This window comes from Apaloderma vittatum, unplaced genomic scaffold, assembly GCF_000703405.1.
Source record: "Apaloderma vittatum isolate BGI_N311 unplaced genomic scaffold, ASM70340v1 scaffold38159, whole genome shotgun sequence".
NCBI lineage: Eukaryota > Metazoa > Chordata > Aves > Trogoniformes > Trogonidae > Apaloderma > Apaloderma vittatum.
In genome coordinates this window covers 4,099-23,702 of record NW_009736514.1, presented here as the reverse complement: position 1 = coordinate 23,702, position 19,604 = coordinate 4,099, and the positions used below count along the sequence as shown (strand labels likewise).

The following is a 19,604-nucleotide window of genomic DNA, read 5'->3' as shown; positions in this document are numbered from 1 at the left end:
CCATTCCTGGCTTCCCTCCTAACCATGTCCTGGCTCACCTCCAGAGCTGCCAAGTTTATGCCAGAAGCAGGAGGCAGATTTGTATGGGGCTGGAGGAAGATCTGGAGCTCTGTTAAATTTTCAGGCCCAGATGGGGCAACATGATTTGTGTGTTTATGTCAGTATGCCATACATCACAACTATCTGTGTGCTGACATCAGCTTTGATTGGACATTAATGTGCTGAACACTGCAAACTAGAAAATACATGATAGATACAGATCTATGGCAACAATGCCACATAAGCAAATGTCTCTTTGGTGTGGCGATTCACTGTGCAAAGTATTTCCCAAGATACACTGCATTAAGCCAGGAAAATATTTTGACACACTTTAAAAACAAAACCAAAATCAACATGGGCAAACAGACTACAATTTAAGAAAGCAAACCTGTTCAGAAGAGCTGAAACCAACATACTGAAGTACGTATCATTAGGCAAATACAGAATCACTGTCCCATGCTTTAATCTCTCCAGAATTAATACCAAATAGGAAAGTTTCTATTCTTAGGATTTACAGGACTGTTAATGATGAGAATACCTTAGTGACAGTTGAGCATCTTTCTATCCAAGTATTTGTAACCCATTGTTATCAAAACAAGCAAGCAAAAATGTTAGTGGACAGCAAACATTCTTTCAAGTGATAGAATATTTTTTCTCTACCAAGAGATTAGGCTAGCTTCCAGAAATCATCAGCCTTTATTTATTTATGTAGCAATTTTGTACTTCTTGCTTAAACAAATAACATCCAGAAGCCTGCTGAAGAACTGGCAAAATATGGTAATTTCTGGTCTGTGGGTTTGTAGAGGTCACTGGCTACTTCAGATTTATATTTATACTGCATTTATGTGATTGCCCCTGTAGAATAACATGACCAAAAGTTTTCATTAAAATATAGTATACTGCCTCTCTCTCCCTAGAAAGGGAAAGTCAGCTTTAATATTTCAGGGTTGAATATAATAATGAAGTTTATGGATTGATGTGTAGGCAGTGGGTTTTTTACCTCAAGTCACTTAACGTTATTCCTCAAAAAGGAAAGTTGGTATCATAATACTATTTCATCATTATCCATCATTAGACTTTGTAGGTAAAATTGAAGTTCTTTGATTCCATGGGGATAGATCATTTTGGCCTGTGCACATGTAGCGGCTTTGAAAAGAGACTGGTCCCCAGGTTTTAATGCCATCTGGCCCACAGGGTGGGGAAGGGAGGGGGTGTAAAGGTGCCATGGGATCCATGGGTTTAGGCCCCGTAACCCGAGCAGATTGGGCTGTGCAGGACAGGCCACGAGTTACTGTATGAAGCAGTCAAAAACCAGAATTCAGATTATTCTTTGATGAGAACAGGAAACGTTCAACTTTCACATCTGCTTTGTAGGCTTCTCTGTGGCTGTTGTAACATAGTATTCAAATGTGTATTCATGAAAGCAGTTGGTGTATTGATCACCTGTATGTCAGTACAATGCATAGACTTTTCTAACATATCTAGGGATTCTTCCCTTCTCTCTGCTCCTAATTACTCTATAATTTGTCATTATCAAATAGTTTACCAGTATTTAAATTCACCTTTCATAATGAGCATCAATCGTACAGTTTATGAAAGAAGTGCAGTATGTACAAAATGCTTTAAAATTAATAAAAAGTGTAAAACTGTAACTTGGAACTACAGAGCTAATTCTTCATACTTGGAATGAGTATTTGGAGGTGATTGGTCTTGATACCTCTGAAGATATGTTAGATATAGCACCTATGGCCATCAAGACCCTGGGTTTGCTGTCCAGGCAACTTTAAGATAACTACTTATCTTAAAGAAATATTTTGCTCTTTAGCACAGATTTGGGTTTGGTTGGGGTTTTTTTTTTGGTCGTTAAATACTGACATCACCAAAGCATTTAAGAACGTTTTGTCCTGCGTTACCTTTGAAGATCTCTGTTGTGACCTTTGAATGTTACTTTCTGCTAAATAACATTAAGAAAACTGCGGAAAACAGCTTATTTAAGGCACATGACAGTGCATTGTTGCACAAGAGATAAGGCATCACTTGCAAATCACAAATATACTGAGAAACAGTAATGAAACCTGAAGCTTTAGATTCATGTGTTGTGTAGAGAGAAACTTATAGAAAGAAGAATATAGGAGAAAATTCTTTGGGTTTCCATGTGGTTTGACCAAAATAAATAATCATGTGGGTTGTGCTTGATCAAAATATTAGAGGTGATACCCCAAAGTGTATTAAAAAGCAAGGTTTTCAGAACACAAACAAAAGCTGGGCATCTGACTCATAGTAGAAGTCAATGAGAGGTGCTTAAATGCCACATAGCTTGTAAATATCTCTGATGTGAGCAAATGCTTATGTTACGAACATTTAGGAAAATACACATTTAGTCCTGAGTTAGTCTGTTTATGGTTTCTGCTTTTCAGATGTATGTTTTCTTTAGACATACATTTCACGTCTTTTTTTAAAAAGAAAAAAACCCTCTAATGTAATTTCTAAGTATTGATGACCTATTTTTTCCCTGCAGTTTGTCATTGAGAAGACCAAGGCTTACTCTATGAACATTAATTACCTTTTTCATCACATAGAATGTGTATTTTGTTTCCATGTCTTACAGAATAAAGCAATTATGGAACGTGTAACAAACTTGTCAGATATGGTAGTTGGTCTTGAATCATTTATTGGCTCCGAGAGAGAAACCAATCCATTATACAAGGATTACCACGGTAAGTTCCATCTTTAGCAATGCAAAAAGTCTGCCCTGAGTGTTTCTAGGGCACTTAGCGGCTCGCCCTCCAGTTGGGTATCTGCTATAAAGTAACATTTGATTTCGGTTTAGAATATACCTTTTAAATGCTTCTCCTTGCTAACCAGTCTTGAGTTAGGAAAATTTTGAGTAAAGTGCATTAAGGCTGCAAAGGAAACATGGCAACTCCTTGCATGTTGTCAAGCCGTATTACGGAGGCATGGCTCAATCAGATGTACATCTCAACAGGCAGGCTTTGGGGAATTCACATGCAGAGGAGGCTTGGCAATCATCTGACCAGCGAGCTGAACTTGTCATGAAATCAATACTTTTGATCTGCCAAGTTGTAAATAGAGAACACGGAAAAACATATATTATAGTAAGGTGAATAAACTGCTAAATGATGTGCTGTATAAACTTTATCTAAAAATAACGTTCTATTTTTCAGCTTTAAGTTACTGCACGTATGCATTTAAAGAAACGAATGTGGATATGTGTGGCATGTAAAATATGAAACTAATTTTGGTTAAAAGTCATGTAGCATTTCAAGTGGTTTATCTTCAAAATGTGTAATGGTGTTTAATCTTGTATTTTGTTTCCCAAAGATTTTTGTTAGCTTTTGCAGCAGAACTGTTTGAATTTTAAAAGATTCGGTTGGAAGTTATGCATTGCCAAAGCAGTGAATATGAAACAGTCGTAGCTAATCTGGAGGGGTGCTCTGAGGGTGCATAAATTACAGCTATTATTATTGTGATAGTGCTGTAGTTTCCTGGAAACCTTCTAGTTGAAAGTAAACTGCTTCTCCGAAAGCTGCTGTAAACATGTGAGAATGTGGCAGTGTTTTCCATAGCGGAATATATAGAAAAAGAAGCAAAGATAGTGTTGAGACACCACGGTGTGTATGCAGGCTGTAATTAATAGATCAGAGAAGAATCTTTTTGACTACGAGAATAGTGCACGTTCCATTATCTGAAAAAAAAAAGGTGAATGAAAAAGAAACCGTGAACAAAAGCTAGGATAATTTGCCTAATTATTTTTCCAACTGTATAATCGTGATGTGGCATTTGTTTATGCTAACATAATTCTGTCAATTTGATACTCCTTTTCTCAGTACTGAAGAGATCCTTTAAGACATCGTGTCTTTTAGCAGTTATTTCCTGGTTTCCGGTAAAAATGGATGCTAAATCATTTTTGGTATTGTTTAATAAAAATTATACACCAATATACATTTTTAGGTTTAGGCAACCTTAATTTAACATTCTGAAAATAGGTATTTTTAGTGGTTTTAACTCTGGTTTATGTTTGCTTAAGAATATATTTTAAGTTTATTTATTTACTGCAGATGATGGAAGATTTTGACATGACTCAGGAGAAGTTTGATTAAATTACTGCATTATTTAATAAATCCTGCATTAATAATCTTATTAAGCTGCCTGCAAATTTAAATACCTGAAAAGGCAGTACACCAACAAAAGAATGATACAGATGATCCTTAAATAAAATTTTTAGAATATTGTACATTAGCAATCCTGTTTATGCTTGCTAATCCTATATATAATAATTATGTTTTGAATTTAAAAGCCGCACAAATGTTTCTTCTGTGTCACAGGACTGGAGGCAGGGGATAGAAGGACTCATAGTGTAAACAGATTTTTCTGATCTTGTTGAAAATTTTTGTAATTAGTACCTATAAATATTATGCTTTTTAACTTATTTCACTTTTAGGAAACTTCTTGCCTTAATCTTCCTTTTAAAAAAATGAATAAAATCCTGTAGAAGAACTTGCCTTATTTTAAATCAGGGTTTTAGTGTTTGGGGGTTTTCTCACAGCTGCTGTTTTCAAGTAAGATGTCTTTTCTAAATGCTCAGTATTTTCATTTAGACGCTAGCTTTATGAATAGCAAATATAGGCCAATAATTGAGAAGCCCTGTAGAATTTTCCTGGTTTTCATATGTAGAAAATCACCCTTAGGTTGTTCAGAAACTATATTAGGCTGCACAAAAACCATCCAGCGTCCTTGTCAGAAAAAATCAGCTTGAGTTGCAGCTGACAGAATGCAGAGCTTGCAGTGCATCTAGTGCTGTTAAAAACATGTGAGCAGCTATATAAGCCTCCTGCATGAAGGAAACTTATCTCTCCTCGGATGGCAGAGGGGTTAAAATTTATCAAAAAGCGTGGTCTAAATTGGTATTTCCCAGGAACTTTTTTTAAGTCGTTTTCAGGGCGCAAAACGAAGTACTTCTCATTAGAGCTTCAGTGGTTATCGGTAACCCATAAGCCTTGTTTTGCTGGCTGCTTACTGGTGCATTTAATAAAATAAAGATCACTCAGTGGTGCCGTGGGCAGCATGCAAGGTGATAGCCATATTTGCTTACTGTAAATACAAGAGAAAATCACACACAAACCGGCTGTAGTTTTGACAAGTATTAAGATCCCTCTTTACATCTGTACTTCTGTACCAAAGTGCAATTAGTTTTCCTCGCACAAGGATTTCTGTTTATCTTATTCTGCTTGATTACTTGAGTATAATCGCACCGTTTGCTTCATTGCTCCTGGTAGTAAGCTCCAGTTTAAAAAGGGGAGGATGAGTGTGTGTAAATATACAGAATTCTGCTGTAAGACTCTAATTTATGCATCTGGATGACAGCGTTTTCTTAATTTTTTTCCCTCCTTTACTCTTTCTTTCCACAAGGTTTGGTTCATGTACACCAGATTCCTCGGCTTAATAGCTTGATCTGTGATGTGTCAGACACGAAGGACCTTGCTTTTAGATTAAAAAGGAAGCTGTTCACCATTGAGGTAAGAGAAACAGTTTTGTTTCACTATTTAGAACCCAAAAGGTGGAGCTAATCCCATCTCTTATGTTTCATTTTGTGAAATACATAAAATATGCATCAGATGTTGTAAATTCATTTCATTCTGGTTTTGCTGTTCAGAACGGCTTTATAAAATATCGTAATATGCCTTCTAATTAAAAATGTCTCATTTGCTGCACTAAATCGGTCCGTTATAAATAGTTTATTTTGGTTTAAAATGTACATAGAAAGTAGGCCACAACCTTCAATAACAAAGCGTGACATGTTTCTAAGGATGTCAGGAGCATGTTTAATTAAATGTTAATGACTTGCTCTTACTTGTGTTGGTGGGTGGGAAAGGAGTTACATGTTATTACCCCAGTAGAGGGATTTTAATGTATAATGCTGCCTAAAATTGTGTGTGGTATGAGGGATAAGTGTACTTATCAGTATTCAGAAACCATTTTCTTTGCATTACCGAAATCACCTTTCGCTCTTTTATGTCATTTTAAACACAGTATCATTTACACTAATGTCCTTAAGTAAATTCCCTACTAAATTTAAACTTTTTTCTGTGACCTTTATGCAGACAGTCCTGATAGAAGGCAGTAATACAAAAGATGTATTTCATTTTAATCTTGCTAAAGAGCAAATGAACATAGCACTATTAAGCAATTAGAGCTGATGTATTTATTAACCAAGTGATGCTTAGAGATAGAAGATGGCTTTCGGGGGTGATGTGATAGTCATCGGTACAGTCTGGGCAAATTTTTTTTTAACAAAGACATAAAACAGCCAAGCATCCCTGACAAACCATTTTGTTTAATCTCTTTTCAAATGAAAAGCTCTTAAGCAGGCCACTTGTCTTAACTGCTTGAAACCATAAAAAGAGAGAATTGCCACCAATAAATTAGCATATTTTTTACTCCATCACCAAATGATGGTCAATGTGGCTTGGCACTGCTTTGGTGTTTGGGACTTCACCCTTAAGTGACCACTTTGGCCCTTATTTGACCCTCTGCCCTTTCTAGCTGGCCACTTCATAAGGTAACTTAAGGGTTCTCTCTCTTCACTGCTCCCTCCCCTTCACAATTGCAAGTAGCCCTAACCTATAAATCATTGAAAAGGCCCTATCAAGTGACAAATTAAGGTGCCCTCCTCCTAATTAATGGTCATCAATGTCTTTAATTATCTAATCCTATTGAGAGTAGTTAATAGTTAATCAGGCAGCCAGTTCTTCATGCAGGTCATCTCTGCATGAGTGCTAGAAGTTTCTCAACTAGAGCTATCCTCTTCAGAAGCCACTTAAAGGCAAGTACGTGAAGGACAGCTTTTTTCCCAAACACTTTCTTCTTTAATGTTTCTCACTTTCTAGAGAATGTGGTTAGCGAAACTAGGCGTTGTGAAATATTAAACCATTTTAACTGCTGCTTTTGAGCACTAAGTTAGAAACAAAAAACGTGGTAGTCTGTGTTTGGTTTTAAAATACAAATGTTCTTACTGTTTTCAGAAGTGCAGAGAAGCGTGCACCCTCGTTTCACAGCATTGTAAATTCTCATCTATTATAGCTTTGAATTAGCAGCTGGAGGGACGGGAGGGAAGATTTCCTTACTCTGAATCCTGACTCAGGATATAATTTTTTTTCTGTGAGCTGTATTTGGGATTCTAATTTGTAATATAATTTGGAAGGGGAGGGAAATAAAAGCAGAAGGGGTCTGTAAAAAGAATTGAATTAGCCACGGCGCAGAAGTGTTGCCAACAGGAGTGTAGCAGAACTCTTGAAACAACCTGTTGCCCTAGACATGCGTAGATGACCCTCTTGTGTAATTTGTTCCTTCATTGCTCAGCTGCAGCCCCTTTTGAATAACTTCAGGTTTGGTTAGAGATGTGCTCTGTGTAAGCTGAACTGACACAAACTAGCCCTTGCTGAACATGTTAGATCACTGTCCTACTGTGATCTTCCTGTACACATTTCACTGATCTATAATATATATGTTCTTTGTCCTTGTACAATTAAGGGAGGTAGATTATGGCAAGGCAATGAGGTCAATAAGAAAATGGGAGCAAGGGAAAATTGAATTAAGAAGGGATGTGAATACAGTCTTCTAAAATGGGTTTCTGAAGTTGGGGTGTGATGAGTCAGCAATCAGGCTTGGTTCTGGTGGTAAAAACGTAAAGCAGCATAACTGTGTTACGGGCAACAGCTTGCTTTATACAAAGTACAGCTAAGTTTATGACTTCTTTAATATGCAGCTTAAATGTGAGATGAAAATATATTATGGGTATGTTAACCATTTTTGAAAAGCTTATGCTTAGTCACATACACAATTTAGGGTAAAAATACTGACCTCTATTTGAAATGCCACTTTAAAATCAAATTACGTAAGAAGAGTTAGAAATACACAACCTGTGATTTATGGCAAAAATTCTCCAAAAAGGGTTTTCATCGCTAGACCATTCTTTTTTTACAGCTTAAAATAAGGGCATGGGACATGGATTTTCTCATCTCTGGATTGCTCACCACTTAAATAACTCTTTATGGTTTGGCCCTCATCAGTAAAAAGCCTTAAATGTCAAATCCCTTTTATTACATTGCAGTTTTGTGGGAGGGACTCCGCCTCTTTGTAGTCTGCAGGGTCATTTAACTATTTCAGTTTTTCTTGCATCTTTTTTGCCAGAATAAGATTGACTGAAATGTGTTTTAAAGGGATTTTTTGAAAAATTCAGGATGAAACATTTTTCAATTCATATTTATGAGTGTTCATTTTCTATTCATAAATTATGAGTTAGACCCTTTCCAGGAAAACTTACATGTTGATGATAAAAGGTGCAATGGGTGTATCGAGCTTCCCCAAATCTTCACACGTTAGTTACTAGCAGTATTTTATTGCATGCAATATTACCGGCGATCTATCCTATGTGCATACCACTTTAAAGGACACGATTTTGAAGTTAGCCTGTCTAATCCTATTTCTTCCCACTTTGGAATCTTAATTAGAAGGAGATAAAAACCATCATTTGACTAAATTATTGTCTTGAATCTGTAGCAAAAGGTATAATCCGCAATTGGGCCAATTAGCGTACCCCATAGTTAGCTATGCTGAGGCAGGAAACTTGATTAGATCTGACACCAGCCTAGTTCCCACTGTTGTTTTGCCAGGTATGATGGTCAGACTTCAAAGGGCTTGAGGCATCAGCAGGGCAAGGTTTGGAGGCCAGCTTAGGTCCGGTCGTTAATCTCTCTGCTAAAACCACAGCAGCCCTCGCACAAAACAAGCTTACACGACACAATCATGCGGTATTAAAGTTTGGGTTGAGTCATGCCAATTTGCCTTTGATTTTCTGATGATTGACTAAAAGATGGCTACATGACTAGACACATACTGAAAGTTTACTGATTAGGTAAGTTCCCCAAATATTTGAAATATTTTTTGATTTCTCAGTTAAATGATATGACAACCCGTTCATCTTAATGCAACTTTTCAGCACAGTTCTTGAAGTACTTTTTGCTTGTTTGTAACTCTCAATGTAACTTTTATGAAGATTTGATAAGTTTTGTAGGAACATTATGTTCATAGTTTTATTTGATAGAACTTTCTCTTTATTGTTCTGAAGCCTCCCATATCAAAACTAAAAGAACCTGTGCCTTAATTTGTTTTTTTTCACTCCTCGAAATTTCCAAGGCAACATTGTTTGACTATGTTACTTAGGTGATTTTACAAAAACTTGCGAAAAGGGAATTTCCTCATAATTATTTTCCACCTCACCATTGAATAAAGCGCTGTTCCACGGCTGCGATTACATAAGTGTTCCTTTCTTTTGCAGTCTGATTTGTTGAAATATTGCAGTAACAGTGACATGTTTCCATTCTGAGAAAAGCCTAAGGCTGCTTTAGTATTATTCCAAATGATTGAAATTGCCATCTTGCTGACTTTCCCTTGGGCAGCTTAAGGCCTGTTTACTTTTGTATTTGTTTCACATGTTCCCTCTGAGTTTGGCTGGCAGGACATCATTACCTGGTTTGACAAGACAGTTGGAGAAGATTCATATTTGATTAACTCCCTTTTTTACTGTCTGGTCAACGTAAACCTCTGAAATTATGTGTTTAAACTTTAAACTTTTGATAAATTCAGATAAATTGTTGCAAATAGGAAAGTGCATAAGGTTGGTTTTTTAATTCCATAGTTTTGCTTTACTGCTGATTCTTTAAGTCTTCAGGTAACAGTCAGTTGTTAATAGTGTAGAGAATGATCTTTTTCTTACAAGTTGTATAATATAGTTTGTCTCATAAATACTTGTGGAATAAAAAAAAATTATTTTGATCAACACACAAGTAAGAGGCAGCTAGTATAATTTACTTTTTAATGGTGATATAACAACCATGCAAATCAGAACAAAATTTTTTGAAAGACAGCTCAATTTGAAGCTAGATGTCATATGCTGTGTAGAGAATTGCCAAACAGCAAATGTAAGTAAGTTTCCAGAGCTTAACGTGTGAGTTCAGGAGATTCTTTTCTCAGAGATGTTGCCTAACAGGAGGAGAAGAATGTCAGAGCTAGGAGTCCTGTGGCCGGAAAGTTGCTGGTTTCTGAGTGGCAGGCAGATGCAATATGGTGCTGTGGAGCACTCTGCAGTGCCTTTTTCCTAGTGGTAATTGCCAGAGTAAAAGCTTACGTCTTTGGAAGGAAACATAATCACAAAAAAGAGCAATTTTGTCTATATAGAATTTAAAATAAATGTGTGGTTCCAAAGGTATTAAAATAACTTCCTTTCTTCATCTATCAATAAAGGTCTACAAAAAAAAATTAATGATTGCCAAAATAAGCAAGATTTAATTGCAACCCCAGATATTCATGTGTGTCTAGCACTGGCATTTGGAAGAAGACTTGAAACTCGTTTAAGATGGTGAATTTGCCAGTTAAAACCAGGAAATGCGTCTTAGGTAGCTTTCATCTGAAATCTCTATTTCTACTTTTTTGTTTTTTTCATTTTATTCCTCTTCATCGCTATTTTAGACAGACTTTACTCTGTCAAATTTCTTACTTGCAAAGAAGTGCGATTAGCCACTACTATAGATTATTTCCCAAAATGTGTGGATAAGACCAGGTCAGGACTGGTGCCTGCAGTGCTTTGGTGTGGTATTAGCATAGCACACGTTTGGTCCTAAGTGACTCAGGTGCCAGAACTGTGCTCCTAGAAACATTTTGGAATTATTCATTAGATGCGTCAGGAACAGATACAGACATGATGGTTTAGGGTTGTTCGTGTGCTGTTTCTTCTGGAGGAGCAAATCAACTCTGTCACCTGTACATATGGGGTCAGCATATAGTTAAAATACGCGCACGTGCCATACGCATGCACCAACCTCTGGGTCAGTAAGAGTTAGAAAGTGACAACTGTACCTCTAACAGCATCATTTCTTATAGGCTTCTTCCAGGAAAGTTTGAAGCAGCTTTACTAATGATTCACCCTAATCCTGATTGTATTGCACTGATGCTTATAAAATTGAGTAATTTTGTAAATAAACAAACACATTTAAATTGATGAATTATCTTTGGCAAAAGAGAAAGGCAAAACATTGGTTTATTAGGATTTAAGTAAGGTGATAGTTCTATAACAATTGCTCAGTAAAACCTGGAATTGAATTCTCCTCTCCTTCGCTGAGGTAAAGTTCACATGATATATCACAAAAGCTAATATATGCTACACAAAACATGTTGTAATACTGGGAGCTTAGTCAATATACCCTCATATATAGAGAAAAGCAACACTGTACTTTAAGATCGTGCACCGGTGACACGACAAGACTTGACCCCATGTTGGGGCCTTAGAGCCTCAGAGTGACACCTGCTTTTCCCAAGCCAGAGGATATCCCAGCTGTGCCTACCTGGCTGCCAGTGCCTGGAGCACGGACAGAACTTTCCAGGTGTGCCAGGTTCAGAGGTGAGACAGAGCTTCCTGCAGTGTTACAGGAAGTGTATTCCTTTAATTTTCTAATGGAGTAAAATCATTGAGGCCTCTCATCCCTGTATTTGAGATCACAAGTCCCCTTGGGGGTTACCTGGAAAACTTCTCTTTCTCCTTAGCCTGCCTCGAACAGATAGCATCGTACCTGGAGAACTCTAGCACTGAACACTCTGCTTCAGCTCCGGGACTCCAGTGTGGGGAACTCTGCATATAAAACTAAACTTTCTGGCAAGGAGAGGTAAAACATAATAACAAAATTCAGCTGAAATTTATGCCAGTCAAACCACTGTTGCATTGATTTTTCCTGTCCATTATCCCCGTGATATCAGCAAGGACATTACCACTGGCTTATTTAAACATAGACCAAAAGATGGTAATTATAACACCATAACATTTTCTTAATCTAACATTAATAATACAGCAAAAAGATTCTCCTGCAAAACTAATTCTGTCATATTTCCAAGCTCCATTCTGCATTATTTCATCCAGTAGCCAGTTCAGGTTCTCTTTACCTGGTATGGTGTACTTCACTGAATTGTTTTGTCAGATGCTGTCAAGCCAACCTACCATTGTTAAAGAAAATCAAAGTAAATCATTTTGGCATGAGCCTTCCAGGAATAAGGCACAGAATATGAAGGGTTTGATGAAATCAAGGATTTGATTTCAATATTGTAAAAGACTGCCTGTCAAAAATGTATTACATTCTTTCAAACAATTTTGAATAAATAAACGTGTTTAAAACTGTGACAGTACAATTTAGATAAAGTTTTAGGAGATATTTTTAAATTATAATAACTTGAGGTAAAACAATACTTGCAGTGCTCCTATTTAAAAAGAAAAAGCCCTCTGAATGCTAATAGTAGATAGAGATTTCAGAACACTTGCATCTTGTGAACATGTTGAAAAATTTAATTTGAAAATATCACCTTATTGTGTAAGACTGAATAATGTCAATTAAATTATTTCGGTATTCTGAAGATGAATACAGGAAGGTACCGTTAACTTCTAGATTGCATATGAAGATTTGTAATATGCTGAAATTGATTTCATAATTAATTTTGGTTTATGAGTAGTTCGACATTATGCAAGTATAACATGAGGGCTCCATTCGGTTTTTTCAGAACTTTAATACTTATAATACGGGGCATCTGCAGTTCCTTGTCAGTAAACAGAACTCGTATATATTTTTGTTTAAACAAATCATTATGTTGTTTAGAAATATTTGTACCATAATTGTGCTGTCGCAATGGAAGAACAAGAAACAAAGCCATTAATGCAATTAAAGGTCACTTGTACATATTGTAATGGACTGCTCATTCGCTGCATCGGTGTTAAGGGTCAGTGCTGCAGCATGAAATGGATTGGCCTTGTTCAGCCTGTAAATAAATGGGTCAACTGATCTTGTATTTGCCAGCCGAGTAAGGGAGTGGACATATTCCCATTTTCTTAGTATTGGAAGATAGCTAGTCTGAAGAGAACTTGGTTGGTAAAGATTAGAAAGCTTTTTATCCATAAGGATTATATTTTTCACTAAATTAGTAGTGCTTTTTAGACAAAGGTCTGTGGGTCTAAGTTAGACAGATATTGATGGTGAGTTATTAAGAAGCAAAAAGAGTTAAGCACCATATTCATAGTAGTTCTCAGCAGGAGCTGAGTCCCACCTCTGTTGAGTGCTCTTTAAAATACCACCAAATTTGAATTAAAACATGATATTCCACAATTGTATAATGTTATCACTTTCAAATAATAGTGGATTCAGCCATGCCATTGCACTTTATATATCTCTGCATTTTATATATCTCTGTAACTGCAGGAAACTAAAGCTTATAGGAAGTCACATTTCCTCAACCGCAGGTCTGTGTGATACATCTATTGAAATGCATTCAGGTAGGAATGCAGGGCTCTTACTGAAAAGTTGAGAATCGGATGACTTTGGATCTTCACATGGTAGATGGGTGTCCATCTGGATCTTCTTGTCTTGGTCCTGCTTGTTATGCTTTAGATTATTGATCTTTGGGTAGAAGGTGATTCAAAGGACTCTGTAAACTAGGAAACTGTAAGGTAGCCCTATCGAAAACTTGGAAAGGGTTAAAAATGTCATTTTGTAGGAAAACAGAGCAGTGGTGCCAGATGAGTAGTAATATGCTTAATCAAACAAATTCCAGAATGCTGTTTGGTAGTTTTACAAATTCAAGATTAAGGGTTAACATTTCCGGTCTGTGGAAAATATTAGTTATTTTGGATTAACATAAATCTATAAGGAAACCACAAATTTATGGTTTCTTTAAAATTTTCACATCTCCGGATGTGCCATTTTGCTGATCTATTTATTTTACTTATTCACAAAGAATATTGCCCTTTACTGAACTGTTAGCATACAGGAATATTCTTTTATTTTATTTGTATTGAGGGCAAACTAACCTTATTATTCTTAGTCTGAAAGACTTAGCAAAAGTGTCAAAAGGAGACAGGAGAAAAAAATATACATAGGTTGCAAAGTACTATAGGTGAAGAAAAAAATGTTCTCTAACCATTGAATTTCTGTTCTGGCCTAATTATGGGTTGTGACAGAATTCCAGAGAACATTTTATTTTGATATTCCTGGCCAGAAGGAGCGTGCAAAAAAGTAGATTGTCATAAGCAAAATGGCTGAGGACTACAGTCCTAAGGCATAAATAAACTTAGATTTTGGTCATGCCATCTTTATTGCTGCATTTCTCGTAGCTGTTTCAGTTCTGTGGTTTTGATTTTCTAAAAAAAAAAAGCCTTTTGTTGGTTGAATTACATATGGTTTTCAGATGATTCTGTTATCATGTGTAATGCAATTTAGAATTTCTCATTGCATGTTAAAATCCAACAGCTTTTGAAATACCAAGTGAGACTGTCGCCAAGAAGAAAAATAGTACATTTAAAGGAGTATTTCTGGCCAGCTTAACAGTAACATAATATTAACCCCCATCAGTAAAATAGCTTGAATTTGATTGGTATTACCAAGTTTAGCTCCCTCTTATTCCTTCTTTCTGAAGAAAGTGAGCAGTAGTTTTGTATTGTACAATAACTAAAGATTTGTATTGATGTCCATAAATGCATAAATAATAAAGTGAATTTGGGTGCCCACTTATGCCATCTATAGACTGCTTGACTTTGAGAAAACAGCTGGTAGTGGTTGCTGAAAGTAATTCACTTTAAAGGCTTCATTTCAAGTATTTAAGGTTTGAGAAACCTCGGGTTTTCAGCTTGTGAAAATACTCTCTGTGAGCTCTTGATCTTTGTTTATCTGGCGTCAAATTGTTATAGCAAAAATTACTGAAGAATTTTCACTCTGACATGCCTAAAATTTATATGATTACAAAACAGTTACCAAATGGATTTACCTTTTTGTCGTAGCAAACCACTAATCTTTGGGCAGTATGCTTGAGTCATGTTTAAAAGTAGAAGCAGAATCCAAAACTACAGAACAGTTCATCACTTCTAGGTGGGAGGATGCGAGTATTGCTGTGCAAGAGAAATCAGTTTCACCCTGCGTCCAAAACAGTGCTTGCTAGTCTTAAGATAACCTGATTGCTTACTATGTAAAGTTTTAAAATCTTTAATAATCTTTGCTAAGGAGCTATGCGTTCACTTCTTGTGAAAAAGAGAGGCTTTATGGGATTTGCACATGAATATTTGAGGTGGACAACTTGGTCATGGTTGCTGAGTCTCAAGGGGACTTCTGAGGTCTCCATGATATACCCAGGGTGTCTGCTGGGTGTTTGAATAGAACTTCATGGGTATATTTGAGAGCAAAACATGTCCCCTGTTCAGATGACAACTGTGCTTGTCGCTGAGGTGGCTCCGGACTCTGCAGCTGGAGGAGTTACAAACTGTGCACTTGGCGGATAGGCTTCGGGTCTGGGCGCGGCCAAAAAACCTTCACAAGGGCGGTCACCTTCCACTGCTCTCTGTCAAGGATTACAGTGTTCCAGTATAGTTTTTGGACATGCACCCTTGCTTGCTTTTATTTGTGTGCCAACACGCAAGTAGATAAGCAAGAGGAAAAGTTCTCTGTGTGTACTGAGTGTCACTGGTATTTCTTGTTTTAAGGACCTCTGAATGCCACCTCAAGCTTGTGTGGTTACCTGTGTATCAGCAGAAAGTATAGCAGAATATGATGATTTGATACAATATTCACCTCTTTTTGTTTTGAATCTCTTGTGTCATGTTAGAGTGGAAAAACATAAACTAAGGAAGACCTTGTTGTGCTGTACTTTTTTGTCTTGAGGACGTAGGTGTCCTGAATTGGTAGATTATAAATAAGAACCAAGTAGGGTCTGGTGAAGCTGCACTCTCGTGACTGACCAAGGCAGGTCTACTCATAGATACAGCCACAGCTTGCACCCATCTATATATACAATATGTGTGATGTATAGAATAAACACAGCCCTCAGCCACTTGAGCTGCCATGTGTTACTAACTGAGCAGCATTTTATTTTCAGCACTTCACTATGTGGCGTTATCCACTGGGTGCATCTCTTCTCTCATTGTTTTAGTAGGTTTGCTAATGTGTTGCCTAATAAACACTGTAGTCTCTTAAGTCAGTTATGTCTCAGGTCTGCAATCTGAAACCCCTGAGGCAACACCATATAGTCCTTAATCAGTACTTCTCACCTTGTAGTATAAGGTTTTGTAATTCTGGGCAGATTACAGGTTTCCTGTGTTGCCTCAAATGCCCTTTCACAAACCCTTTGCTACCAGAGGGTAGTGTGACAGGAAGTATATGAGATTTTGCTGCTCTAATACAAGCAAAAATGGTTCGCCTTCTGGTACGTTTATTAAAAGGTATGAACCACTACATAATTTGTAATTCTTGTTGCTGTTAACATAAGGAAATAGTAAGACGGAAATGTAATATTTGTATTTAGATCTGATCCTCAATAGTAGCATAGCCATGGGCTGTTTGTGCTTGGTCTACATCATCTAGACTAAAAATAGCCTTCCTGTCATTTTATTGGCAGAGTTTTAGCTACTCCTTTAATTCTGTTTAAAAATGGATAGGGAGAAAGACAGAATAAATATTGAATGTGTGCAGATATTCCAGTAAGTAACTAAAAGGAGATTCCTGATGCTTTGAAGAGCTATATAGCTAAATGGAATTTATATTTTGCTTAAATAAAGAGGCATTTTCTAAATTGTGATCATATTTAAATATATTAGGCTAATTTTATTTTTGTATTTTTATCATTACAGTAGCCACTTTTAAGTATCTCGACATTGACATATATTTGCTTTATTAGTCTTTGTTAGATTTTGTTCTTTTTAGGTTTCCTTTACATTTTCATTGATGAGGTATTTCATTTCTCAGCAGTTAAATAAAAAGCCACATTATATCTAATTTTTCTTTTAATAAAGTGAGATTTTGCAGAGTAAGAAGGCAAATCGCTCCTCAAGTCTAGAGCAATAGTCTGAAAATACCTGTTCTGTTATATTTTGGTTTTTGAAAACCTGTAGAAACAGTAAAGGAAGAATTTGCTTGTTCTTGTTCTGTCTGTCCTAAGAAAACATGGGCTACTTTAGCAACTTCCAGGACCACAGTTACAGTATGGAAAAGACACAGTTTTGAAGTGGACTTGTGTCTGTGTTGGCTTTTTCCTGATCTGAAAAGGGCGTTCTGACTTTGAAGAAGCCGTGAGAATTAGATTCAGGTTACTGAAATGCCCCTAAACCTACAAAGGAAGGTTTTTGCTGTGTTTGTAGAGTAAAGCTTTAATGTAGAAGGGTCCCACTGAAAGGATTTTGACAGTAGATTACTTATATACTTACAAAAGAAGCACTTTTTCCTTATGTAGTTTGTACTAAAAATTATACACATACCATGGTATTTTCTGCTTTTGCCTCTCCTGTCTTGCTCATCCACACCATGGTGTGTATTTGCATCTTTTAGGACAATATTATTCTGCACATTCACTTTAGGAGTTTTTTGTGCTCACACAAAAAGGTTTATCTGGAATACTTTCTTGCAGCATGGGTTTGGTTTTCATTATTTTTTGTTTGTTGAGTTTCTATTTTGAAATGGTATTGTTACTTTACAAACTGATTGGAAAGATCTGCTTTTATTGAAGGTGGGGTAAGAGAAGGTGTACTTGAAAGTAAGTTATGTTAACTGCTGCTTTTCTGAGAGGTTATTGTTGTTACAAAGGAGATTATGAAAAGAGAAGGAATCGATGCTGCAATTTTTGCAATGGAGCATCCGAAGCAAAGTGAATAGTTGCATTCCATCTGTTGCAAGTGCCCAGCATTGCCATAGGAGGGTACCAGTTTTCAGAACTGGTAATCAAAACAGAATATTTACTGGCAAACAGTCAGCATAAGTAGAATATTGTTAAATGTACAGTCTGGACATCTGGTAAGAGTATTTATAAATAAAGCCAAATTTGTACAAAGCCAGAAATAGTCAGAGGTCTTTTTTGTTGAGGGAAATATCCCCGTTTCCATGGAGTGTTTAGTTATTGGATATTCACACTATATTTTTCCTTTAAAATGTTTCTCTACAATATTACACTCCTAAAAGATTTGCTGTTCTCAGCATAATAAAAATACTCTAAAATTGCTTCCTATCTGGAAGAATCAAACCAGCTATTCTTATTTCAAGTTTTATTTAATATATTGTTCTATATGGGTGTATGATAAACACATTATTCCTTGAACAGGAATTAAGAGTAAAGCTGCCAGGAAGGGGTTTTGTTGTCAGAGTAGTTCCCGCCTCATGTTTTGTAAGAGATTTCATGGTCCCATTGTAAAGAGTGGATGATTTAAAACGTGTTCCCAAGATAAACTTTCCCATTGTCATTAATGAGGATGGATAATACTGAGTGACAAGTGCATTAGGAATGACACAGAAAGAGCTGTTAGATTTGTCAGAGCATATCACTTCAGGCAATGAAACTTGAGGACATTCTCTTTTAGCAATTTTTTGCTATTTATTAGAGAACCAAGAATTGTGATTGCTCACACAGGTGGATTTTACTGTTTTGTTCATTAAATATTTAGGTACCTTTGAAAAGGTAAAGGTGATAAATATGGCCATTGTGTTCCACTGTGAGGGGTGCCAGTGGCTGCTTTGCTTACTGGTAATTTTTCAAATCTAATCTACCTTCTGTTATAAAAATGTTTATTTGGTGGATAATTTTTAATTGACAATATTTTTACTGAACAGGAATATTTAAAGTTACATAATAACAAGTGCTCTGAACTGTCGTAGTGAAGCTGCTGGGGTAAAGAAGCTTAAAATTGGGACACTGTACATGTAATTTACATTGACTTAAAAAAAACGTATTTCTCGATAGAGACTTTTTAAATATTTATCTCTGAATAATTAATAATGTATGACTTTTTCTGGTGTTTAAAATCTTTCCAAACTACAACATGCCTATCAATTTCCATTTCGAACATGCAATTGGTCACTTTTTCGCCTTGATTCATCTTGCCTGGCTGCCAACCAAATTTTGCCTCCGTGTACCTTCTTGACACTAATAATGACTGAGTTTCTGTTCGTTTGCGTGCAAGATTTCCCAAGCGGCAGTTTGGGGCTGGGATAAACTATCTATCATGATTGCGTACAACTAATCTGCCTCAACCAAACCACCCAATGATTGAAATTGCATTTGACAATCACCTCTCCTTGGCGTGCCTGAGGTGAACATAGCTACAGACCATCCCCGGAAGGGCATAGCAACTCCTCCATATGTTGGGGAGGATCCTTTTATTTGTGTCAAGAGACTTTTAGCAAGGCATGTATAGGCAGAGATTATGTTTTTTTTCTTAGACTTCCTTATTTTCAGATGCATGGCTGCTGCTTTCTCTTCACCAAAGCGTTTTGGTTTTGTGAAGCATTTTCTGATTTTTTTATTCTTTAAAACTGTTAAGCTCTTTCTCTCAAATAAACCAATGTGATATTGGATGTATTGGAGATAAAAAATTCAAGAGATATTTAAAACGTCATGTATTGTTTGTTAGAACGTTCTGCTGTTGATAGACCAGAAGTGTAGCGCTAGTCAAACATCAGCCAAGGTGCCTGTTACTGTGTTGA

General features: G+C 36.5%; 1 protein-coding gene across 1 annotated transcript in view; it reads left to right on the top strand.

Annotated features, from left to right (window-relative positions):
• Positions 1 to 8,011, top strand: part of ELP4 (elongator acetyltransferase complex subunit 4) — a gene marked incomplete at both ends in the record, with an annotated part of 43,959 nt that extends 35,948 nt beyond the window's left edge. Inside the window, 3 exons of the mRNA XM_009876986.1 lie at positions 2,648 to 2,756; positions 5,470 to 5,580; positions 7,941 to 8,011. Of these exons, the coding sequence (XP_009875288.1) occupies positions 2,648 to 2,756; positions 5,470 to 5,580; positions 7,941 to 8,011 (291 nt within the window). The remainder of the gene's footprint in view (positions 1 to 2,647; positions 2,757 to 5,469; positions 5,581 to 7,940) is intronic.
• Between the last annotated feature and the right edge of the window lie 11,593 nt (positions 8,012 to 19,604).